At 45.0% G+C, this 21,936-nt stretch overlaps 1 protein-coding gene and 1 long non-coding RNA gene across 4 annotated transcripts in view; one reads left to right on the forward strand and one right to left on the reverse strand.

Moving 5' to 3' along the window:
* The window catches only part of LOC141976071 (uncharacterized), a 199,652-nt gene that overhangs the window by 163,875 nt on the left and 13,841 nt on the right, over positions 1-21,936 (forward strand). The window lies entirely within an intron of this gene.
* Positions 1-21,936, reverse strand: part of SORL1 (sortilin related receptor 1) — a 99,654-nt gene that overhangs the window by 26,788 nt on the left and 50,930 nt on the right. For 2 of the 3 annotated variants that reach the window (XM_074936847.1, XM_074936845.1), the window contains exons 18-31: positions 20,654-20,785; positions 19,252-19,343; positions 18,422-18,668; positions 17,415-17,553; positions 15,085-15,258; positions 14,522-14,635; positions 13,604-13,726; positions 12,263-12,382; positions 6,107-6,232; positions 5,589-5,696; positions 4,952-5,083; positions 3,595-3,726; positions 2,607-2,741; positions 167-322 (exon numbers count right to left, since the gene is read on the reverse strand). In XM_074936847.1, coding sequence (XP_074792948.1) covers positions 167-322; positions 2,607-2,741; positions 3,595-3,726; positions 4,952-5,083; positions 5,589-5,696; positions 6,107-6,232; positions 12,263-12,382; positions 13,604-13,726; positions 14,522-14,635; positions 15,085-15,258; positions 17,415-17,553; positions 18,422-18,668; positions 19,252-19,343; positions 20,654-20,785 — 1,930 coding nt within the window. The remainder of the gene's footprint in view (positions 1-166; positions 323-2,606; positions 2,742-3,594; positions 3,727-4,951; positions 5,084-5,588; positions 5,697-6,106; positions 6,233-12,262; positions 12,383-13,603; positions 13,727-14,521; positions 14,636-15,084; positions 15,259-17,414; positions 17,554-18,421; positions 18,669-19,251; positions 19,344-20,653; positions 20,786-21,936) is intronic. The other variant, XM_074936846.1, reaches the window with a different exon arrangement.

Raw genomic sequence — 21,936 nt, forward strand, 5'->3', positions numbered from 1 at the left:
GCAACTCCATGTGAGTGAACAGATTGGCACCTTTTCACCCAGCATATAGTTTGGCCCAAATCTTTTCTAACATTTACATTTGAGTCTTTATTTCTCAGGAACACATTTGCAGGGAATAACCACCACTGAGTGTAAAACGAAGCGGCAGGGGAGGAGAGAACCTTACATAAAGTAGGGCAGGCTTCCTCATCTGAGCCATCTGTGCAGTCCTGATATCCATCGCAAACCCAACTGTTCATGATGCACGCACCGCTGTTGCAACGGAAGTGGTTAGGTAAACACGTCACTGGGGCGGATGTCGTAAAGGGAAGGATCTGTGAACCTAAAAATAAACCAGTGAGAGTTGATCTTACTGGACACATTCCTACGTCTGATTATGTGCTAAAAGCTTTTTCTGTTCCTAGGAGACTGAAAGGCAAAATCCCAGGACATCAGTTGGAAAAGGAGGAGGATGGGGAATATGTCACAAGCACAGTGTTTTTATTCTAGCAGCACAAAGCTGGCTCCGAGAGCCAGACCTAAACATAAAACAAAGCTGCAGTCAAAGGACAGGAACCCGAGGGTGAAAACACAGTGATGCATCTTACTGATGTGTTTTTTAAAGGGTAGTACCACTTTAAGTGCAGGAAGGTGCACAGTGATTGCAGTGAGCTTTGTAGCCTTGGTCCCTGCAGGATGCAGACTATTCTACTGCTCCCTAGATTTCCTGCAGAGATTTCCCTATAGTAGCTTCCAATATACATGGGTCTGCTCCTATGCGCCCTCCCCATAAGTGGATACAGATAAGCCACAGCCTGGTCAATGCAGAGAACTCCAGTAGGTCAACACAGACAAAGTATGCATTCTGGCTCAGCACAGAAACCCTCTCCACATGCTAAAGCCATGGTCCCGCATATCAGATCTACCTGGGAGGACCCTTATATAATCCCAAGGTTCCACTGAAATCAAGGTTTTTCCATAAACAGATCTGATTGCAGCATTGGGGCCTTGATCAAGACAGCCCAGATGCCTTGTTGACCAGATAAAACAGTCAGGAAAGGGGGAAGGGCTTACCTGTCTGTCACACAATTTAGCAGGGGATTTAAGGGAAGGGTGTGCTTTCCTCCTAGCAGGAGAAATAGGCAAGGAGAAGACCTCTACAGACTGCAGCCCAGGTGGGGAAGGGGAACTGCTTTGATGTTACTCGAGTTTTCAACTTAACCAATATTGTGCCTGAGGGAAGGAGCTGTAACAGACACAGAGACCACCAGCTTACACGATAGCACGCAATCCAAAGAGCCTGGTCTACATGCCGCATGTGTGCCAATTTCACTAAATCTGTTTAAAAACCAATTCAGTTAACTCTGTGCAGCCTCCTAGTGTGAACGTGCTCAAACTGGTTTAGGTGCATCTATGCTAGGGAACTGCATCAATTTAACTACACTGGTTTCTAAACAGATTATGTGAAATGGGTGCACATACTTGTCTGTAGACCACGCTAAAAGATTCTCTGCTGGACAGGAAGCTTCTGTACCGTTTATTTAAACAAACATACTGTGTAAAAATGACTGAGTCAGGGTACTTTTGTGCTACAATCAATGTAAAACATGGAACTCACTGCTTGAACAAGGCAATAATAAGGACTCAGCAGAGGGCTAAGTGCTACAACTGTGATGTATCAGCTGTTTTAAAAATGAGTGGCTTGATAGAACATAAAATCATCACTGATAAAGTCTCCAGATGACACAGAGATTCAGGGAGTGGTAAATAAGGAAGAGGACAGGTCACTGATACAAAGCAATCTAAATTGCTTAGTAAGCTGGACACAAGCAAACAATATGTGTCTTAATAGCTAAACGTAAAATTATACATTTGAGGAACAAAGAATGTAGGCCGTACTTACAAGAGGGGAGACTCTATCCTGAGAAGCAGTGACTGAAAAAGACTTGGGGTCATGGTGAATAATCAACTCTCATTGTGAAGCTGTGGCCATTAAGGCTAAGGTGTGATCCTTGGACATATAAACAGGGGAATCTTGAGTAGGAGTAGAAGCTATTTTACCTCAGCATTTGCCATTGGTACGACCACTGCTAGAATACTGTGTTCGGTTTTGGAGTCCACATTCCAGAAGGATGTTGATAAATTGGAGAAGGCTCAGAGAAGACCCATGAGAATGATTAAAGGATTGGAAAACATGCCTTAGAGAGAGGGATTCAAGGAGCTCAATCTATTTAGCTTAGCAAAGAGAAAGTTAAAGAATGACTTGATCACAGTCTATAAGTACCTACATGAGGAGCAAAAATTTGATAATGGTATAGCAACAGCTGGAAGTTGAAATTAGACAAATCCAGCGTGGAAATAAGGTGTAAATGTTTAAAAGTGAGCGTTATTAGCTTTTGGAACAATTTACCACTAATTGTAACGGATTCTCCATCACTGGCAATTTTTAAATCAAGATATGGGATGTTTTTCTAAACGTTGTGCTCTAGTTCACACAGGAATTAATTCAGGGAAGTCCTATGGCCTGTGTTATGCAGGAGGTCAGATTAGATGATCGCACAGTGGTCCCTTCTGGCTTTATAATCTATGGAACAGATAACTGAGGCAGCAGCCACCCTTGCTCTTACCCCCACATTCCTTCTCGTCAGACCAATCACCACAGTCGTTCTCCTCATCACATTTCCACCGGTTAGGGATGCAGTGGCCATTCTCACACTGGAACTGGTAGTAGCGAGAGCAGTTCGGCACTTCCGTTGGGTTTTCTAACAATGATAGGAAATTGTCATGAGGTCCAGCATTCCTGACTCCTCGGTGACCCAGGCTCTGTCCATCCTACAGGTGAAGCCTGACTAGTGGTGCTCCATAGCTCACAGAAGCAGTGCTGTTTTCCTGATAAGCAAACCCCCATCCCTCACAATCTCCACTAGGGTTTTGTCATTGTTATTTACGCAGCTCCCAAAGTGGGCTAGATGGTGTATGGACAGGGAATAGAAGCAGCCTCTGCTCCATGGAGCTTACCATTGAAAACCAGATCGCGCACAGTAAGGCAAGAGATGAGGCGGGGGGAATGGAGTGGAGAACGTGGCTAACACAGTCTGAACGTGCGGTTGGCTGTGCACGTTTTCCTAAGGCTTGCAGGGAATAATTACTAACCCTGCTCTCAGATATAAGACTGGACTGGGAATCTGTCCAGCAAATGTGCTCACATATGGCTTCAAGTCAACCACAGTATAGAGAAGGCCCGATATCAGATTATCAAGAATTCAGTGGATATGGTCATGGGAGGCAGCACGGTCTAGTGGATAGACACAGGACTGGCATTCAGGAGACCCGAATTCTGTTTGCAGTTCTGCCACTGGACTGCAGGGTAGCCTTAAGCAAGCTAAGTTACTGCTCTGTGCCTCAGTTTCCCTAATGGTAAAATAGGGATAATGATACTGCTCTCATTAAAACAGTGAAATCAACAAACAAAAAACGCTATCCATCTCTCTCTCTATAAAGTGATTGCAGTCTTCCCCATGGTGACCACTTGGTATCTTAGGGTAAGGCAATGCTGTTAATACTCAAAATAAGACCGAGCTGAGGTAGGAAGGGTTAATGATCCTCTCTGCTCACCACAGTTTGCTTCATCAGAGTAATCCCCACAGTCATCCATCCCGTCACATTTCCACACCAAACTGATGCACACGCCATTCTGGCACTGGAAGTTGAACTGGTCGCAGGTCCGGTGAAACTCTGGGTCTTGAGCTAAACGGGACAAAGCGAAGTTAAAAAAATAAAAAGTCAAATGCAGCTGTTCTTTCTGAGAGCTTTAGTACAAAGGCAAAGGGCTCAGATTGTGGCTAGCTGTGAGGAGGAGAGGGCAGGGCACAGAGAATCCAGTCTGCCTCATTGCAGAATGGTTCCTTGTGCATGGTTGTGCAATGGTTCCTTGTGCATCTGGCCTGCAAGGACTGGCACTGCTTCACACAGACAATGCCGCTAGCAACCCATAGGAGATGGAGCAGCTTTCTGGCCAGACAGGGGTAATGGGGCTGATGCACGGGAAGCACCAGCTGCACCTTTACAAAGAGCTGAAGCAGATTCCTTATACAGCAGCAAGACATCAAACACTAACTGCCTAGAGCTTGGAAGAAACATCCTCTGCACGCAGAATAGCCCATAACTGTCTATTATGGGCTTCCCTGCACCTTCCTCTGAAGCTTCTGGCACTGGCCACTGGAGGAAAGAGGATACAGTACTAGATGGACCACTGGTCCAGTTTGGCAGTCCCTATGTTCACACACAGACGTACACTCCTCCAGCTGCCCTGGCTGGCATTACATTGACTCAGCTGGAATGATCTGCGAGAGAGGATGTACGCACGCACTGGCCCCAAAGCAGCCTCTGGCTGTAAAAGCCAGGTTAGAGTCCTATGGGCCAAAAGCCCAGCTTTGTCAAACATGCTGGTGAAACAACTGGTCCCACTGAACTTGGACTATAAGCATCCCAGGGATAAAAGTAATTGCTTGGATTTTGGTGACAACCCACCCAAAACAGCAGCCAACAGAAACCAGGATTTTTAATGTCAACAAAGTGCTACTCAGATCATTTACATCCAGAATGGGCCTGATTTAAAGGAACATACAAGTGGCTTGGTATGTCATTGACACAGTCCAGAAATGACACACTAAACCCCTCTGTGCTCTCCCTAAGGATGCTTATTTATTCCCTTCTGGTATCTCTTCAGAGCGGTGTTGCCTAGCGGATGGAGCATTGGACTGGGGTGGGGCTCTGCAGACCGTGGTTTCTAATCACAGTTTTGCCACTGGCCTGCTGGGTGATATGGGGCAAGATATTTCACTGCCCGGTGCCTCTGTTCCCCCCCATGAGGATAATGGTACTGACCTTTGTAAAGTACTTTGAGATCTACTGATGAAAAGCACTAGGTATTAGGTAAATGCGAGGTTATTGGTATTACTGTCACACTTACAGCATCCAGCATAGTTGGCATCTTCATCCGAGCCATCCCGACACTGCACAATGCCGTCACACACCATGGAGTGGAACAAGCACTGCTGCCGGTTCTTACACACAAAGTCCATGTAACGCGTGCACAGGGGGTCTGGAGGAATCAAAGGGATTGCAGGGGGAATGACAGCATTTCAGTGCATGGCGGTAAGAAACATTTGTACAGTGCCTAGCACAATGCGATCCTGGTCCATGACTAGGCTCCTACATGCTATGGTAATACAAATAATATGTAATAACTACACTGTACACCAAGTTCTTTTGTTGTCTAATCATCTGTACTTAACCACCCTCTCTGACTTACAGAGAGTCAAATACAGTGGCTAGATCTTATCAAGCGCTGGATAATTTTGATGACCAATAATACAAGCTACGCAGCTATTCAGGCTTATCTTGTGTCACGTGTCAGGATGAAAGCGACATGCAGTAGGTATCAAGAAGGAATCGCCCGCCACCCTGTCTATAGAGCTACATAGGTGGCTATGTACATTATACAGGGAGCTTTTGCTTTCCTTTGAAGCATGAGGTGTTCCAGATGGGATGTGGTATTCAACTGACCCATCTGGTGCTGCAAATTCCGAGTCCCTGTGTGTACCCACCACAGTGCTGTTCATCAGAGCCATCAGAGCAGTCATGCAGCCCATCACAGTGCTTGCTATTTGGGATGCAGGTTCCATTCGGACACTGGAAACCGTTGCACTTTTTTTCTGAAATTCATTTGAAAAAGCAGCCTTAAGTATGGAAGAACTTCAGCACAGAGGAACGTAATTAGGGTTTGGTTTTGTTTGTTAGTCCAGAATGGCCAAATCCCAGGGGCACTCGACACCATGAAGAAAACCCCCAGGATCAGCTGCACCCTTTGTCCATATAGTCTATTTAGATTGGAGGCTCTTTGGGACAGGGACTGCGCATGCAAAGGGGCCCTGGTCTTGGGCGTGTGCCACAATAAACCAATGAATAATGATGTGGTTTTAGGGCTCCCCAAGTTTGCTGCTGTTCTGTTGCATCCGTTTAAGAGTGACAAAGCTAGTGTCCATTCCATAAGACGACAGGCCAGTGACTTAGAAAGTAACAACTGTAATTTCCCCCACCCCTCGGGCGAGATGAGAGCTCTCACCACACTTGACAGGGTCCTCGTCAGAGCCATCCTGGCAGTCGGCGTCGCCATCACATGCCCACCTCTGAGGAATGCAATGCCCATTGTGGCACTGGAAACTGGAGGCTTCACACGTATGGTATACTGCTGAAAACAAATAGAAAAAAAGGAAGCATTTACAGACTCACTGATTTCAACTAGGCTCCATGTAAATAAACCACCATTCTTTTCTTTTGTTAAGTTTATTTGTGACACATTTAAATATATGTTCACATACATACTATTATTACTAATTATTATTTGTATTGTGGCAGCATCTACGGGCCAGAGTCATGAGCCAGGACTCCACTGTAGTAGGCACGCTACATGTTGATTTATCGTCCTCTAATGGGTGTCAGGGCTCCAGGGTTCCATTTGGCTGGCTTACTGACTTGCTCTGTGATCCTGAGCAAGTCATCTTATCCTCTTGTGCCTCAGTTTCCCCACCTGTAGAATAGGGACAGTACTTACCAACCTACCGTAGCTCATAAGGTTGACTATGGAGGTTAATGACTGTTTCTAAAGCTCTCTGAGACCTCTGGAGTCAGCCCTTTCTTATCGTTTCAGTCCTTTGGGTCAGCTGGCAAAGGTAATGATGTCTGGCCCTTGCTGAAACAGCAACTGACAAACCTTGGTGAGCTGGCACCCCCCTTTATATCGGGGGTGATACCACCAAAAGGGTTTTGAGCACCATTGCCATCTGCTGGCAGGGAGGATCTGCACACAAAAGTCTGACTTGGCGCTGACTGTCAAAAAGAGAACTTATTTGTATTTTAGGTTCTCGAAGATATTCCTAACTAGACTTAAGATGGGATTTTCAAAGTTTCCTAGGAGACTTAGACACCCAATTCCCAGTGGATATCGATAGAACTTGGGCACCCACCTCCCTTAGGCTCCCACTTTGAAAATCTCTGCCTAAAATATATTTTGTTTAAATAAGTCATCCTGGAGCCTAATTTATGTGCCATACCTCTTCAAATAAAAAAACCACCGTAACATGAGAGAATACTCTTCATCATCTAGAAAAAGAGCAACATTTGACTTAATTAAATTGCATGCTACTACATTTTAACCTAGCTAGTGACATGAACTTCCAGATATTTGAAAATACTGGTCGTCTGGTAGGAATATTCTGTTAGGTATTCACTGTGAAATGTTATTATTTTAGATAAGAGCAATAAATGCGGCCAGCAGAGTTAAATGACATGTTTCTCAAATAATTGTGATTCTTATCGATAATTTCAATTTTAAGCTTAAAAAACCAATACACTTTCTGAAGTAGGTTCACTTCTTCCTCGAGTAATTCTCACTCAGAAAGTCATGAGAGATCAGCGATACCAATATGTATCTCCTTTCACACCCACACACTTGGAATACCAACTACTGGAATCCCCAAGCTAAACAGTTCCAACCATATATACTGAAGAAATTCTGTAATGGATTTAGTAATTACATACGTCTAAATTCTGTGGTTATGGTTTAAGCATAATTCCCATTGCTATAAAAGGGAGTTTGCTCAAGTAAATTCTCCAGAACTTGATCCAGAACCAGGACATTTATTGTTTAAAAATATATATATTTGGAAAACCGCATTTAAACCCTGAAGAATTTACACTGCGTAACTTTAAAGCCAAAAGAGACCATGCTGATAATCTAATCTGATCTCCTGCATAACCAGATTAGAGACCTTCACCCAGTAATTTCTGCATCTAACCTATACCTTCTATTTGGGTTAGGGCATATCTTTTAGAAAGACAGCTCGTCTTGATTTAAAGATTTCAAGTGATGGAGAATCCACCACGTCTCTAAATAAATTAATTAGCCTCCGTGACACTGCATCCCGTATTTTTCATAGTGATATTATGATATGATTATGATGTAATTTATGAAAGACAGGTGATGTGAGATGTCATTGGAAAAGTTATATTTGCTGAATATGATTATCCTATTTGTACGCATGTATCATTTTTGTATCTGAAGGTATGAATATTGACTATGTAACTGTATTTCATATGTAGTCACCCCTGGGTAACGCCCACTAGACAAGATGTTTTCAGCCTAGATAGTGGGTGGGGAAGGGCCTATTCAGGGCAATGGGCCAGTAGGAAAAAACAATAGCCATTAGGAGAAGCTTATCTCCCACCTGGGGAGCCTTCCCGAAAACGCTACAGACAGCCTCTGAGTAATGGCTGCTATGACTCTACAAGGATGTGATGAAACCATATGTCTCTGGACTCCATCTTGGGATGTAAGTATTTTCCCACAGACTAGTCTGGGAATCATGCTTTGGGAACACAGGATTCCCGCCCTATGCAAAAACTATATAAAGCAGGGAGTGACATCATCTGGACTTCTTCACTCCCCACACAAGAAGACTCCTGGAAACACCCGAGGAACAAAGACTGAATTTGGGGAAGTGCTGGACCCAGGCTAAAATGATTTTTAGCCTGTGAATGAGACACCTGGGGATTCCAAGCTATAAAGCAAGTGCAGCTTGCCCCTTAAGAATCTGCAGCCTGCTTGTATCAGCTCTTAGGGTGAGGATCTGCTAATTCATATCCAATCTATTTCGTAGATTAAGCTTAGTTCCCGCTTTTTGTTTATTTGCTAGGTAATCTGCTTTGATCTGTTTGCTATCACTTATAATCACTTAAAATCTATCTTTTGTAGTTAATAAACTTGGTTTTGCTTTATCTAAACCAGTGAGTTGGAGTAAAGTATATGGGAATCATAACTCAGGGGCAAAGGCTGTTGCATGTTCCTCTCCACACTGAGGGAGGGGGCGAATTTTATGAGCTTATGCTGTACAATTCCCTGTGCAGCGCAAGACGGTTTAATTTTGTGTTTATACTCCAGAAGGGGTGTGCGCCTGGGAAGCTGGGAGTTGCTTAAGCTGTAGCCTTCCTATGCAGGGGCTGGTCAGAGAGCATGCATATAACTGCAGCTGGTTGTGTCCCGACCTGTATGTATGCTGGTGAAAGTGAAGGCTGGAGGGCTTTGCAGGTGATCATAGCAGTACAATGGGAGAGAGAGCCCAGGCTGGTGGGAAACGGGCCTCAGTGGTACCCCAGTTCCAGGTGGCACCCCAGGGGGAACCTGCCACAGCTTCCCTCAAAAATCTTCATCTTGTTTCTCGTCTGAGTTTGTCAAGCATCAACTTCCAACCACCAAACGTCATTATACCTTTTTCTGCTAGATTAAATAGCCTTCTACAATCAGAATTCTCTTCACTGTGTAGATACTTGAAGACTGTTTAACTGAAAATATCAGAGCAGATGTAATGTATGAAAAGTGGGGACGGAATTTTAGTATGTTCTTAGAACTCTTCTCACTTATACCCACTAGTGTAAACTCCGTTGTCATCACTGGGTTGACTCCAGTGTATGAGTAGAGAATCCGGTCCACTAATTCAAGGCCTGATGTAAAAGTGTCAATCCGGAGTGACTCTATTTTCTCCAGCTGTGTTGCACTGGTGTAAATCAGCTGTCAGTAAAAGGGGAATCAGGTCCTTAGCGTACGACTTTGCATAAATTACATCCTCTTTATAGCTCAACCGCCACAGCTGGAATGCTCGGCAAAGAGGCAAGCATGCTGAAGACCAGTCGCTATGGGAGCTGAGCATCCCTTCTCTGAGATAAATAGTTTAGAAATTGCTAAGAAAACCCTTCTTTCCTGCAATGCGTTTTACTGTTACAAAACAATCAGAGTCCAAGCTGTAAAATTAGGTCAGTGCACACCTAGCCTATTTTCAGTCTGTACATGTTGTAACAACTGAGCGCTTTTCAGGGAGAAGTATTCTTATTAGTTAACATCTTGATCTTCAGGACCAACGGTTACAATTATGCCTCCTTATTTTGCAGATCTTCAAAGGTAGGGCAAGCCTGTTTTTAGAGCAGACCATGGGGTAATACATTTTTTAAGCAAGTTTTGAAGCACTGTCAGGTGTAAACGGCTCTACAGATGAATGACCTCAACGTTGATTTGATTCCATCAGTGCAATCTTGCAAATATAAGCAAAAATGAATCATTGCGCACGTCAAAAAAACAGTCAGCACTTTCAGAAACGCAGCAATTAAGTTGCTAAAATCGACACATCGTAAGCTAGATGCTTATTCTCTCAGGAATAAGATCTTATTAGTTTCCTGGCCCAATTTGTACATGCTGGGTCACCCACAGACTGGGTCACCCACTGACAAGTTGTTCAGCACCTGTGAAAAACAGGGCGTGTAGCAACATGTTTGTGGGGCTTTCTGCAAAAAGGGCATTCGCTGGTGAGAGGTTTTTATTTTTAATAATTTTGAAAATCATGTTTCTCCCTTACTATTTAGAAGTCTACAGAAATTTAAAACCAAAATTTGTTTCCCTGAAATTATTTCCTCTATTGCTTGTATTTGCCCTGGTTTGTTATTGTAGGGTCACTCATAAGTATTGGGCTCCTACCACGGTTTGAGTTTTAGACTGTATTTCATACGCACTGTGACAGGGTCGGGCCAGATGGCTACAGGAGAGTAATAGAAGGCAGATATATTAGCCCCAGGCTAACTAGGTCCCTTTTCCCTGGGTAAGGTAACAGGGAAGGTTCCAGAACAATCAGGAACCTTCTGGAGACAATTAAGACAGGCTGATTAGAACACCTGCAGCCAATCAAGAAGCTGCTAGAATCAATTAAGGCAGGCTAATCAGGGCACCTGGGTTTTAAAAAGGAGCTCACTTCAGTTTGTGGTGTGCGTGTGAGGAGCTGGGAGCAAGAGGCACTAGGAGCTGAGAGTGAGAATGCGGACTGTTGGAGGACTGAGGTGTACAAGCATTATCAGACACCAGGAAGAAGGTCCTATGGTGAGGATAAAGAAGGTGTTGGGAGGAGGCCACTGGGAAATAGCCCAGGGAATTGTAGCTGTCGCACAGCTGTTCCAGGAGGCACTCGAGACAGCTGCATTCCACAGGGCACTGGGCTAGAACCCGGAGTAGAGGGCGGGCCCGGGTTCCCCCCAAATCCTCCCAACTCCTGGTCAGACACAGGAGGAGTCGACCTGGACTGTGAATTCAGAAAAACGGCCAAGCTGAGGGCTGCCGTGAAGCTCTAAGGCGAGCAAATCCGCCAATAAGCGCAAGACCCACCAAGGTAGAGCAGGAACTTTATCACAGCACAAAACGATACATAGTTTGCCAATAAATATTAAGAAGGTGAAAAGGCGAGATGATCCACATTTTCTGTCTGCCAACTAACCTGGAGCATGTTTTAAATACAGGGGAGTATTGTAAGGGTAGGGTAGCCACTTCAGCTAAGAAGAGGGACAATTCAGAGCTAAGGCTCTCACTGCATTCTTCATTCATGCCAGAACAAATACTTAACAGGTACCTTATTTTCAAATCACATTAACGTACTCCTCTTCAAAAACCCCTTGCAAGGCAGGGGACTATTATCCCACTTTTACAGATGAGGAAACTGAGGCATGGAGATTAAACAATTTAGCCACGGTCTCGGGGCAAATTACTATCAGCCATGGGATTAGAAATTGGTTCTGGCTCCATGCTCAACCCACTCGCCCGTTTGCTCCTATATTAGGATCGAGCGCAGTGGTTTCCAAAGTGGGGCGTGAGTTTGTTTTAATGGGGTCGCCAGGCCCCGCATTAGACTCCCCGCTGCCCTGGGACTGAAGCCAAATCCCAAGCAACTTAGCAGAGTCCCTTGTGGCATGGGGCCCCCTGATTCTGGACTTTAGAATCTAGAGTAATACAGGGCACTGGGATCATGTAGTAATTTCTGTTGTCAGAAGTGGGCCGCAGTGCAATGAAGTCTGAGAACCGCTGATCTAGTCCAAAACCCACAGGTATCTCTCCACTGACTTCAGCCAGCGCTGGCTCAGTCCTTCAGTTGCGGCAGTGTTTCCATCTTAACTTCTGTGCCACTGCCCATCAGGATTCCCCTGCAGTAGCCACTCGCACAAAATACAGGAGCAACAGGGCAATGGAAGATTCAGTCTCATGACACGGCAGGGTTAAACTGACGCCTTCCTGCGCAGCATGTGCTCGTCCGCACAGAGCTACCCGAATGCAAACCCTTTAAAAGCACAGCAGCTGATAGCTAGCAACGAGCAACTCCAGTAGAGGGTTTCTCGATCACATCCCAACGCTTACCCGTGCAGTTCGCTTCATCTGACCAGTCTCTGCAGTCGTTATCGCCATCACACATCCAAGAAAGACGAATGCACATCCCTGAGCTGCAGCTGAATTCATCACTTCTACACTGGTGAGCGTCTACAAACAAGGCACCCAAAGTTCAGATGGGGTGACGGGGGTGGGGGGGATTGAACATAAGCTGTTGACTTAGAAGAAAGAGCTGACATTTCATAACCGGCAGCCTAAGCAGCTCAGAAAATCTGTTCTGGTCTTGAAAGTATTTTTAGTGCATTGTTTCTAGCCCTGAAAGATCAAGAGCTACCACGTCACTCTGATTCCCATCTTCTGTTCTTCCCGTGGATTTAACAGTCTGCTGCTCAGGAACTATTAGCCTGCCTTAGCCTTAGAGGTTGACAGCCTCACCCACAACCCATTCAAGATGCTGGGAGCTGCAGATGCTCAGCTGCCTTTGAAAATCAGGCCAGAATCTCCTTTGAAATTAGGGATTCTGAGCTCCTGAGGAAGTGCTACAAAGAACTGGCTAGTGTGTGCCTGCACCACTGCCCCCTGCTGGATGGAGGTGGAGCTGCTCGACACTGTGCCATGCACCCTAGACTGCATACAACTAATGGAGACTCCCCTTTCGGTTAGGAGCCTGTGCTGTTAATGCAGGAGGCTGAGTCCTAACCCTGCTATTACTGTGCTCATGATGTGCAGCCATGAACTTGCTAAATGGCCAAGGATTTCTTACCAGTACGAAGCAACTGGGGGAGGGTGAAGGGGAACCTACTGTTGCAGCACTTGAATTTGTAGCCCCAATGGCTTTAGGAAATACCAGACCTTGGAGCTGTCTAGCCTGTCTGGGTGCCTTGAGGCAGCTGTGTTTTTACCCTGCTCCAAGACCGAACACATCAACTCTCAGAAGCTGCATGAGTATAATTTTTAATCCCTGCCCGATTATTTTGTTTTATGGCAGATGTGCATGGCAGGTGAAGGGAGCTGGGAACATCTGATATCAGCGCCTACCTGCCAACTCAAGGCGTCATGCCTCGGGTGGGGTGGATATGGGCTGTCATTGCACTTTATTGCTCCTTTGTCCTATGCATCTCATCCCCTCCCCGGACCACATCTGCACTAGCTGCCTGACGGCATCCAGGGAGGGGCTAGCAAGCCCTGGACAGTGCAGCAAGGTGGGTCCCCTTCAGTGATCTCCTGAGAGCCAGAGATGCTGCCTTCCCCTGCCTCCATCCGGGCAGGCTTACCCCCTGCCTGGTGGAGAGAACAGTGATATTCTTCCTAAGGGGGGGAAGGGAAAGGACATTCAACTGAGACAAACAGCTCGCTCCTTATCACGCTTACCGCAGTGGCTTTCATCACTGTTATCTCCACAGTCGTCCTCCAGGTCACATTTATAGGACAGCGGGATGCAGGTCCCCGAGCCCTGGCAGCGGAACTGAGTCTCGCTATCACAGACTGTTGTGGCTAAAACAAGGCGGGGGAGGGAGGGAAAGAAGAGAGAGATTTCAAGGCCACCAATTACATAATTCTGCCCTGACCCAAACTCGCATGTTAAAATAAAAGCAAGGGGAATAACATGGAGGGAAAGAGCTTCCTCGGAGCTATTCTTGCTACAGATTCTGGCTATGTGCTGGATGAATTTCTCCTAGTTCAGGGCAGTAAGGGCTTAATGGTCTGACCTGGAGATGGGACTGAAACCAGTTCCACACTGCAATACCACACCTGGAGAAAGTGCCCTCCAACCGGAGAGAAGAAAAGATGAGGAATTTGGTTTCACGGCTGGCTTGGCCTGACTTGGGGGACCTTGAGTCTAAGCAGCCATCAGTTAGGAACCTTAGGAGCAACTAAGCCTGGGGAGACGGTTTGGCCTGGACTTTATTGTCTTATTGTTCAGTTGCTTGACGTTCGGATCCAAATCCAGGTCCTAACTTTGAACCTGGCCCTGTTTCTGTAATGGGCTGAGCCACACCTCTATGACTTGGGGACAACTCGGCCAGATGGCTGTTTCTTCCCTTCATAAGCTCATTGGGCTCTTTGTCTGATTTTCATTCAGAGGATGGCTTTCTCCTTGAATGTATCTGAACTAGCTTCATTAGGATATACCACGCCACAAGGGCTTGTAGGAAGGGTGGAAAGACCATATTCATTATTACTAATCCCCTCTCCATCACTGGTGGAAGCATTTTGCTCCCCAGGCAGGCTTGATAAATGATTACCGATCAGGACGCATACACAAAGTGACCACAGAAGGACACTTACGGCAATTCTTCTCATCACTCATGTCTCCGCAATCGTTATCGTTGTCACACTGCCAAATGCTGTTGATGCAATTCCCGTTGAAGCATCTATACTGGTTAGGCAGACAGGTGTTATCTAGTGCCCAGCGTGTGTTTAAGAAAAACAAACAAACAAGCTACAATTAGGCACAGCACCATTATCTTTGCCAAAAGAAAAGGAGGACTTGTGGCACCTTAGAGACTAACAAATTTATTTGAGCATAAGCTTTCGTGAGCTACAGCTCACTTCATCGGATGCATCACTTCATCCATTCATCATGCATCCGATGAAGTGAGCTGTAGCTCACAAAGGCTTATGCTCAAATAAATTGGTTAGTCTCTAAGGTGCCGCAAGTACTCCTTTTCTTTTTGTGGATACAGACTAACACGGCTGCTACTCAGAAACCTATCTTTGCCAAGTGTTCGTCGCTCTTTCTAAGCTTTAAACTGCTGGTCAAAAAGTAAAGTCAAGCTGACCTATCTCCCAACGAAGGAATTTATCATTTTTCAGGATTAAATAGCAGCAGGAGTTAAATAGGGTTTTACCTTCCTTGATGCAGGTGTTGTTCTTCATCACGTATCTATGTGGACAATCACACTTCACTTCCCCTGATGGGAGCACGCTGCTGGAGACTCCCTCAGGACACTTGCAGCTTCTGCTGTTGTTTGATTTGGGCAAACACAACAAACTGCAAGGCTTGGTGATGCAGGCATTCCGCCCTGTCAGGAGGGAACACGGTAACTATCTGGCACTGCAGTACAGGGCAGGGAATCTGACATCACATCTCTCATCATCCCCTTGATTCAGGCTGCTACGCAGGCTCTCTGGGCACCTGGGTGTCAGCTTCACTTGGTTACGTATTGAGTCTGGCCTTGGGAGATGCCAAGAGCCCTCCACACCCACTGACTTCAATGAGGCTTGAATGCACGCTCAGTGCCCCACTAGATCAGGCCCTTCGATCCTAGTGAGAGGCGGTTTTCAGATTAATAAGTAAACACCAAGCAGATCCCCCGCTGCCTTATATAGTCGTGAAATATGAATAATTGACTGGAGGTTTTTTCCTCGCCTCAAATGAGATGGCGAAGTCAAACCACGCTCTTTGGGACAGAAACTATGTTTTTATTTTGTGTTTGTACAGCGCCTAGCACAACGGGGTCTTTGTCTACGAGGGAGGCTTCTAGCCACGGCTACAATACAAATAAATAATAATTAATAATAAACCAACACTGAGAATGCAGTGCTCTCTCGCTTGAGCTTGGGGAAGATTTAATTTAATTCCCTAGAACACAAGTTTCAACTAGGGCTCGGGACCACCCTCCATTTCTTAAGCGCTTGATGGGAAGAGTCGTAGAGCTTAAGACCAGAAGGAACCACCAAATTGTGAAGTCTGACCTCCTGCATATCACAGGCCACCAAAACTACCAACCACAAACACACTAAACTCAACAGCGAAAATGAGACCGAAGGATTACAGCCCACAGGCGCGAAGACTATTATGTGTCACAGGCAGAGAATAGGAGGGACCGAGGTGCACCAATGCCCGAGGACCCTGCAATGCCAGGAAACTGATGGAGATAAACCCAGATCATTCTGGCAAGCGGTCCCTTCTAACCCTACGATTCATGCTGCAGAGGGAAGGCAAAAAAACCCTGCAGAGGGTCCCAAAACTTCTTCCTGTCCTCATAAGTTGTGGCAGCCTGGAAAGGGTCGAGAAGCACCGTCCTGGAGACCCTTCTGAAGGCCACCCCAGGAAGCATTTCTTTCCAAAGGCTCGCTAATAAACCTCATTCAAGAGTCAGGGAGGAAGCAGGGGCTTCTCATCAGCAGCTTCCATGCTAACAAGAGCATTTCAGAAAACACAGCGACTTATGGGCCAGTTAATCGGCACTTAACGGCCTCCTGATCAGGCTGAGCACCTGCTGAGGCTTAAACACAACTGAACGGCCTTTTGTTTCAGAAGGATCAGATGAAGTCCACAGCATCTCCTGGAAACTAAGGGGTCACTGACTTTCTGCTCGGGTGGGCTCATTTTAAGATGGTACTTTAAATTCATTCTAAGCCATCTGGAGGCCTCTCAGTCACAGGCTCTGAACTCTAAATATTCGTGCTACTGTTTCATCTAAAGACAGTTCACTCTCAAAGCCCGTTCAGTCCCTGACCTCTCCGCTTGGAACTGTCAACATGGGCTCCAGCAAGGCCGGTGGTTTTGTAATGAGTGCACACCTGCCCTTTAGTCTGAGACCCAACAAATCCCCTTTCATGTAGGTCACCAAGGAGCTGTCGGATAGTAACAACTGCTACCTAACCAGACCTGCACTGGACTCAAACCAGCAACCTCGAGGTGACAGAGAGATTTTAGGATTTTAAAGCTGAAATGTGATAAAGAGATCACAATGTACATCTATCTTGCTGAAATTTACCATCAGCAAGCCTCATTCACAAAAGATAGACAACGCTTAGTTCTATGGCTGAGAGCTGCAAAGTCACCTAAGGAATTTGGATGTATTTGGACTCAAAAAATTTGAGGAAGGATGGTCCAGTGGTTAGGGCACTAGCCTGGACTTTGGAGACCTCGGCACAATTCCCTGCTTTGCCAACCCCCCCTGGGTGATTTCCCTCCCTCTGTGCCTCACTTCTTCATCTGTACAATGGGATAACAGCTCTTCCCTACCTCAGGGTGTTCTGGGGATAAAATACATTAAAGATGGTGACGCACTCAGATACTATGGTGATGGGGGACCATATAAGCAGTTAAGATGGACAGACTCCCAAACCCCATTCAATGGGAATTAAGCAGCCAAACACCCTAGATGGCTTTTGAAAACCTCTGCGTACAGTCTACTTAGAAAAGGTCTTTACAAACACTCCACATTACCTGTTGTCTTTCCTCTGTAGAAGATTTTCATATCCATGATCCCATTTAATCGACCAACTAAAATCTCCATTCTCGACCCACTGTATTTAGATGCTCTAAAAATACTCAGCTGCGACCAATCATTCCAGTAGATTTCATTCTGAAACACAAGCTTTGTTCCTTAGTCCATGCTTTGGTGGAGACAGGCAAATAACATGACCTCTGCAAACCTATTCTTTTCCAAATTCAGGATTTGAAGGAGGATCTACAGATCAGGAACTCCCAGTTAATCCTGATTTTTCATCCAACTAGCCAGTGCAGAAGACCAATTTCATAAAGTCAGTTTCAACTGAAAACCGAGGGTAATATTTTGCATGGCGGCTGCCTGTGCCCCCTAAGGTTTCACAGACCGCTAACACTACTTTGCACTTATCTATTGCTCTTCATGTGGCTTCAAAACGCTCGGCAAGGCTGGGTCAGTGTCATTACCCCCATTTTATAGATGGGGAAAGTAGGATTGTATTGGGGTTCAATGACTTTCCCAATGGAGTCATAAAGTGAGTCAACAGCAGGGTCTGGAACAGAACCCAGGCCTTCTGAGTCCCAGCCCCTGCTTGCTCGTGTCTGCTTGCATGGACACAGCAGTACAAACAAGAATTAGTGAAGCACAAACATGAAGCTGGGTTCAGATAAGCAGACAGACATCTCAGAGATGTTAGCCAAAGATTATCCAGATTACTGCGGCTCTCAAACCTACGAATCTCAGAACAGGATTGTCAGAATGTTTCTTAAGTCCAAAGGAAAGAAGCTAACAAAGGCTTAAAACTGGACCTGTGCAGAACCTGAAACAAAAGCCATGTGTGTGCGTTACGGTTGCAAACCATTTGGTGAACTGGGTCAGAGTTCATGGTGAGCTTGGGGCCTCCCAACACAGCTCAGTGTCTATCACAGTTTCAGTCCCAAACTGGGCAGTTTGGGCTGAGCCCCTATATCTACTATACTTATCTCCACACACACTGTATAAATACCTTAAATACAGCAATAGCATAGGGATGAGGAAGACTATCCAGTATCACAGATCTCTGCATCCCATTGAAATCAATCCTCTCGATTCTATCCATATAGGCTTCCGTCCAATAGATCCAGTGATCATCCACAGAAATGCCATTTGGCCATCTCACTCCTTCAGAGACAATGCAACTGGCCGACGAACCATCCATATCGCTTCTGTAAATGCCAGGTCTAGAGTCTCCCCAGTCTGTCCAGAACATCAACCTGATTATGTCCATAAGCAGAGTTAATTTAAAATAATAATACAAGGCCTCATCTAAACAGGTGTCCACACGAAACAGTGAACTCCACTCTTTAAATCCTATCTCGCAGAAAGAGTATGTCTTTATAACAGGAACTCAATGGAATTCAATGGAATGCACCTGGCAGGGGGAATATCAAGGCTCCAGGACTGTGTTTAAATATCACATGAACCACAAGTAAAGAAGTGATTCAGCAAACAGTCAGTTTCGAAAAGGTCAACTTCTCACATACTTCCACTGAAGAGACCAGTATTCTGCCTCCTCTACTGCATAACCATTGGCAGCTTTGCCGGTTCTTACCAAGGCAACGTTATTGTGAGGGAAATGGAAAATTGCTCCCAATCTCAATCAAACCGAAGCCCAGTTACCCAGATCATAGTATTTAGGTGAGAAAGAGCCACGCAGGGAAACAGCTTTCAAAACAGCACACGGAGGAGCGCACTACGTTGATCTGGTATGAATTTAGTACTGATGAAAAGTGCTGGATTGACTTGGTTGGTTTTAATACAAATTAACACGACTATTCACAGATAGGTCCTACTCACCCTTCTTTAGGCACCAAAGCTAGAGCTCTGGGTCGTTCGAGTACAGAGGAATTCAGAACAGTAAATCGCAAGTCTCCATCTGGGTTGGCAACCTAGAACAAGATGTAGAGGTGGGTGGTTTTTGTTTGCAATATGAAGAGCAATTGCATTGTTTAAAATTAAATGAAATTCTGGAGCATTTAATTACAACCACTTAGCAAATGACAGTTCAACGCATACATACTTGACAAACAGTTATCTTAAGGCAAGTGATAAAAGTTTATGGGCTTCATTTACTTATGTGATTTCCACATTGCTGAACAAATTGCTTACTGCCGTAATGCACTATGTGTAGCTAATTCTATCCTGCCACATGACAGAGAGGAAATTGTTCCATTTAATGCCGTTCAAATAACCTGATGCAGGTAAATTACCTGACAAATTTATCCCTTATGTTTGCCAGTCGCTCACAACTTGTCCTTAATTTTGACGAGTGTGCTTGTTATTGGGCAGTAGTTGAAGAACAGGTTACGCAAGCAAATTTGAGTCTATGGGCTCTGCTGGGAACTCTTCATTTGAACCATTTGCAGTCTGTAATTTGTCACCAACCATAAACCACGATATTGTTTCTGCTCACTGACTGGATGAGTAAAATTTTTAACTAGGAGAATGAGGAAGAGTGATGCACAAAATTTGGGGGGAGTAAGAGTGATCCAAGTGATGCACAAAATTTGGGGGGGAGTAAGCTTTTGTGATAACGTTCGTGCATCTTTTCACGGTTCACCGCTGTTTTCCTGAAGGAACCAGCAGTTATCCAAATACTGGTGATCAACAACAGAGCAAACTTGCATGTTTATTTATGAGCATACTTGTGAATCCCTTTTTGGACTGTTCAGCCTTCCCTGAATGTGTCATATGGATCTGAAAGTGTCAAACTGATTTACAGTGTAAGCCCTCTACCATCATCATTCATAGCAAATCCTAAAGGGATGTAGTCTCCTTGCAGATCGAGCACCAAGCAGATTGATCTCTACTTAGGTTCATAAGACAGTCTGGCTGGATATTCAGTCTATGTCCCTCACTAGCCATCTTACTGCAGCTTTTGATGCCTATATGATTACCGATGGTGGAGCGTCATTCCTTGGTAAATGCATTTTGTAATTCACTGATCTTCCATTTTAAATATAAAAGGCTGAATTCTACTCTGCCTTATGCATGAGTAGTTGCAATAAGCCCTTGGATGAGAAGGCTGGATGGCCTTACTGTCCCTAATATGTCAGCCAACATTCAGCTGCCCCCCCACAACCATCCTCCAGGAATGGGGACTCAAAGCTACACATGGTGCAACGGATTGAAGGCCTGCTAAACACACAGCAATGTGGTTACCGCTACCTGCTATCATGAAGATCGGTTGCAGACATACCTCAATTTTTGGAATACCAGCGTTCACCCAGTAAAGCAACTGACTGAGAGGTTCAAAGGCCAACGCTTCCACTGTTTCTAGGCCAGTGCTAATGATTATCTCCTGTCCAGAGCTGCCGTTTAGACAAAGACGCTAAAACAAACAAATAAATAGAAAATTCTAAGTATCAAGGTTAGTGCACTCAGCTGTTCGGGGTGGGGAATTAGCAAAGGAGCCGCTAACGAGAAAAACCTACCAGCAGTATTTGCATTGCAAAGCATATCTATTACAGCTCCCCTGAGATACATCCATTTCTGGGGATGTAGGGAGGCCAGGAGATAAACAGGTGTCCAGCACAAGAGAGGGAATAGGAGACGTTTTTGGCTAAAGGGGAAAATACTCCTCTTGTGATATGTGCCACCCTTCACTTCCATTCAGAGCAGAAGATAGGCGCTTTGAAAAGTGCTTTGTAATGGTTTTCAAGGTCTCACCCACAAGGACAAGACTAACTCAATTTAACTTCTCCACCTCGGTAGAAGGTTCTCTGCTTCAGTAGAAAATTCCCAACCTGGGGTTTAACCAATGAAATCCTCTCATGTGGCTTAAAATAATTATTAACTTTTTCCTCTTATCATTTTCAGTAGCTGCAAAAAGAACAGGAGGACTTGTAGCACCTTAGAGACTAACAAATTTATTAGAGCATAAGTTTTTGTGGGCTACAGCACTGGATGCATAGAATGGAACATGTAGGAAGAAGGAAGATAGATACATACAGAGAAGGTGGAAGTTGCCTTCAAACTGTAAGAGACTAATTATTATAATAATCATCATCTTAATTAATTAGCCTCTTACAGTTTGTATGGCAACTTCCACCTTCTCTGTATGTATATATATACCTTCTTACTATATGTTCCATTCTATGCATCCTATGAAGTGGGCTGTAGCCCACTAAAGTTTATGCTCAGATAAATTTGTTAGTCTCTAAGGTGCCACAAGAACTCCTTTTCTTTTTGCAGATACAGACTAACACGGCTGCTACTCTGAAATCTGTCTTTAAGTAGCTGCTATCTTACAAATCAGATATACAGGGCCAGATCCTCCGCTGGTATAAATCAATGTAAAGTCATTTACACCAGCTCAGGATCTGGCCCTTAGAACCTAAAGGACATTCATGACCAGACTAGCCCTTCTAAGATGGGTTACATGAGGGTCTCAAAGACAGAAAAACATAGCTCCGTCCTGGCTACGGCTGTGTTTTTCATTAATAATAAGGATGCTTCACTCTTATACAGGGCTTCTCATCA

Source organism: Natator depressus, chromosome 22 (genome assembly GCF_965152275.1).
Source record: "Natator depressus isolate rNatDep1 chromosome 22, rNatDep2.hap1, whole genome shotgun sequence".
In the NCBI taxonomy this organism is placed as follows: Eukaryota; Metazoa; Chordata; order Testudines; family Cheloniidae; genus Natator; species Natator depressus.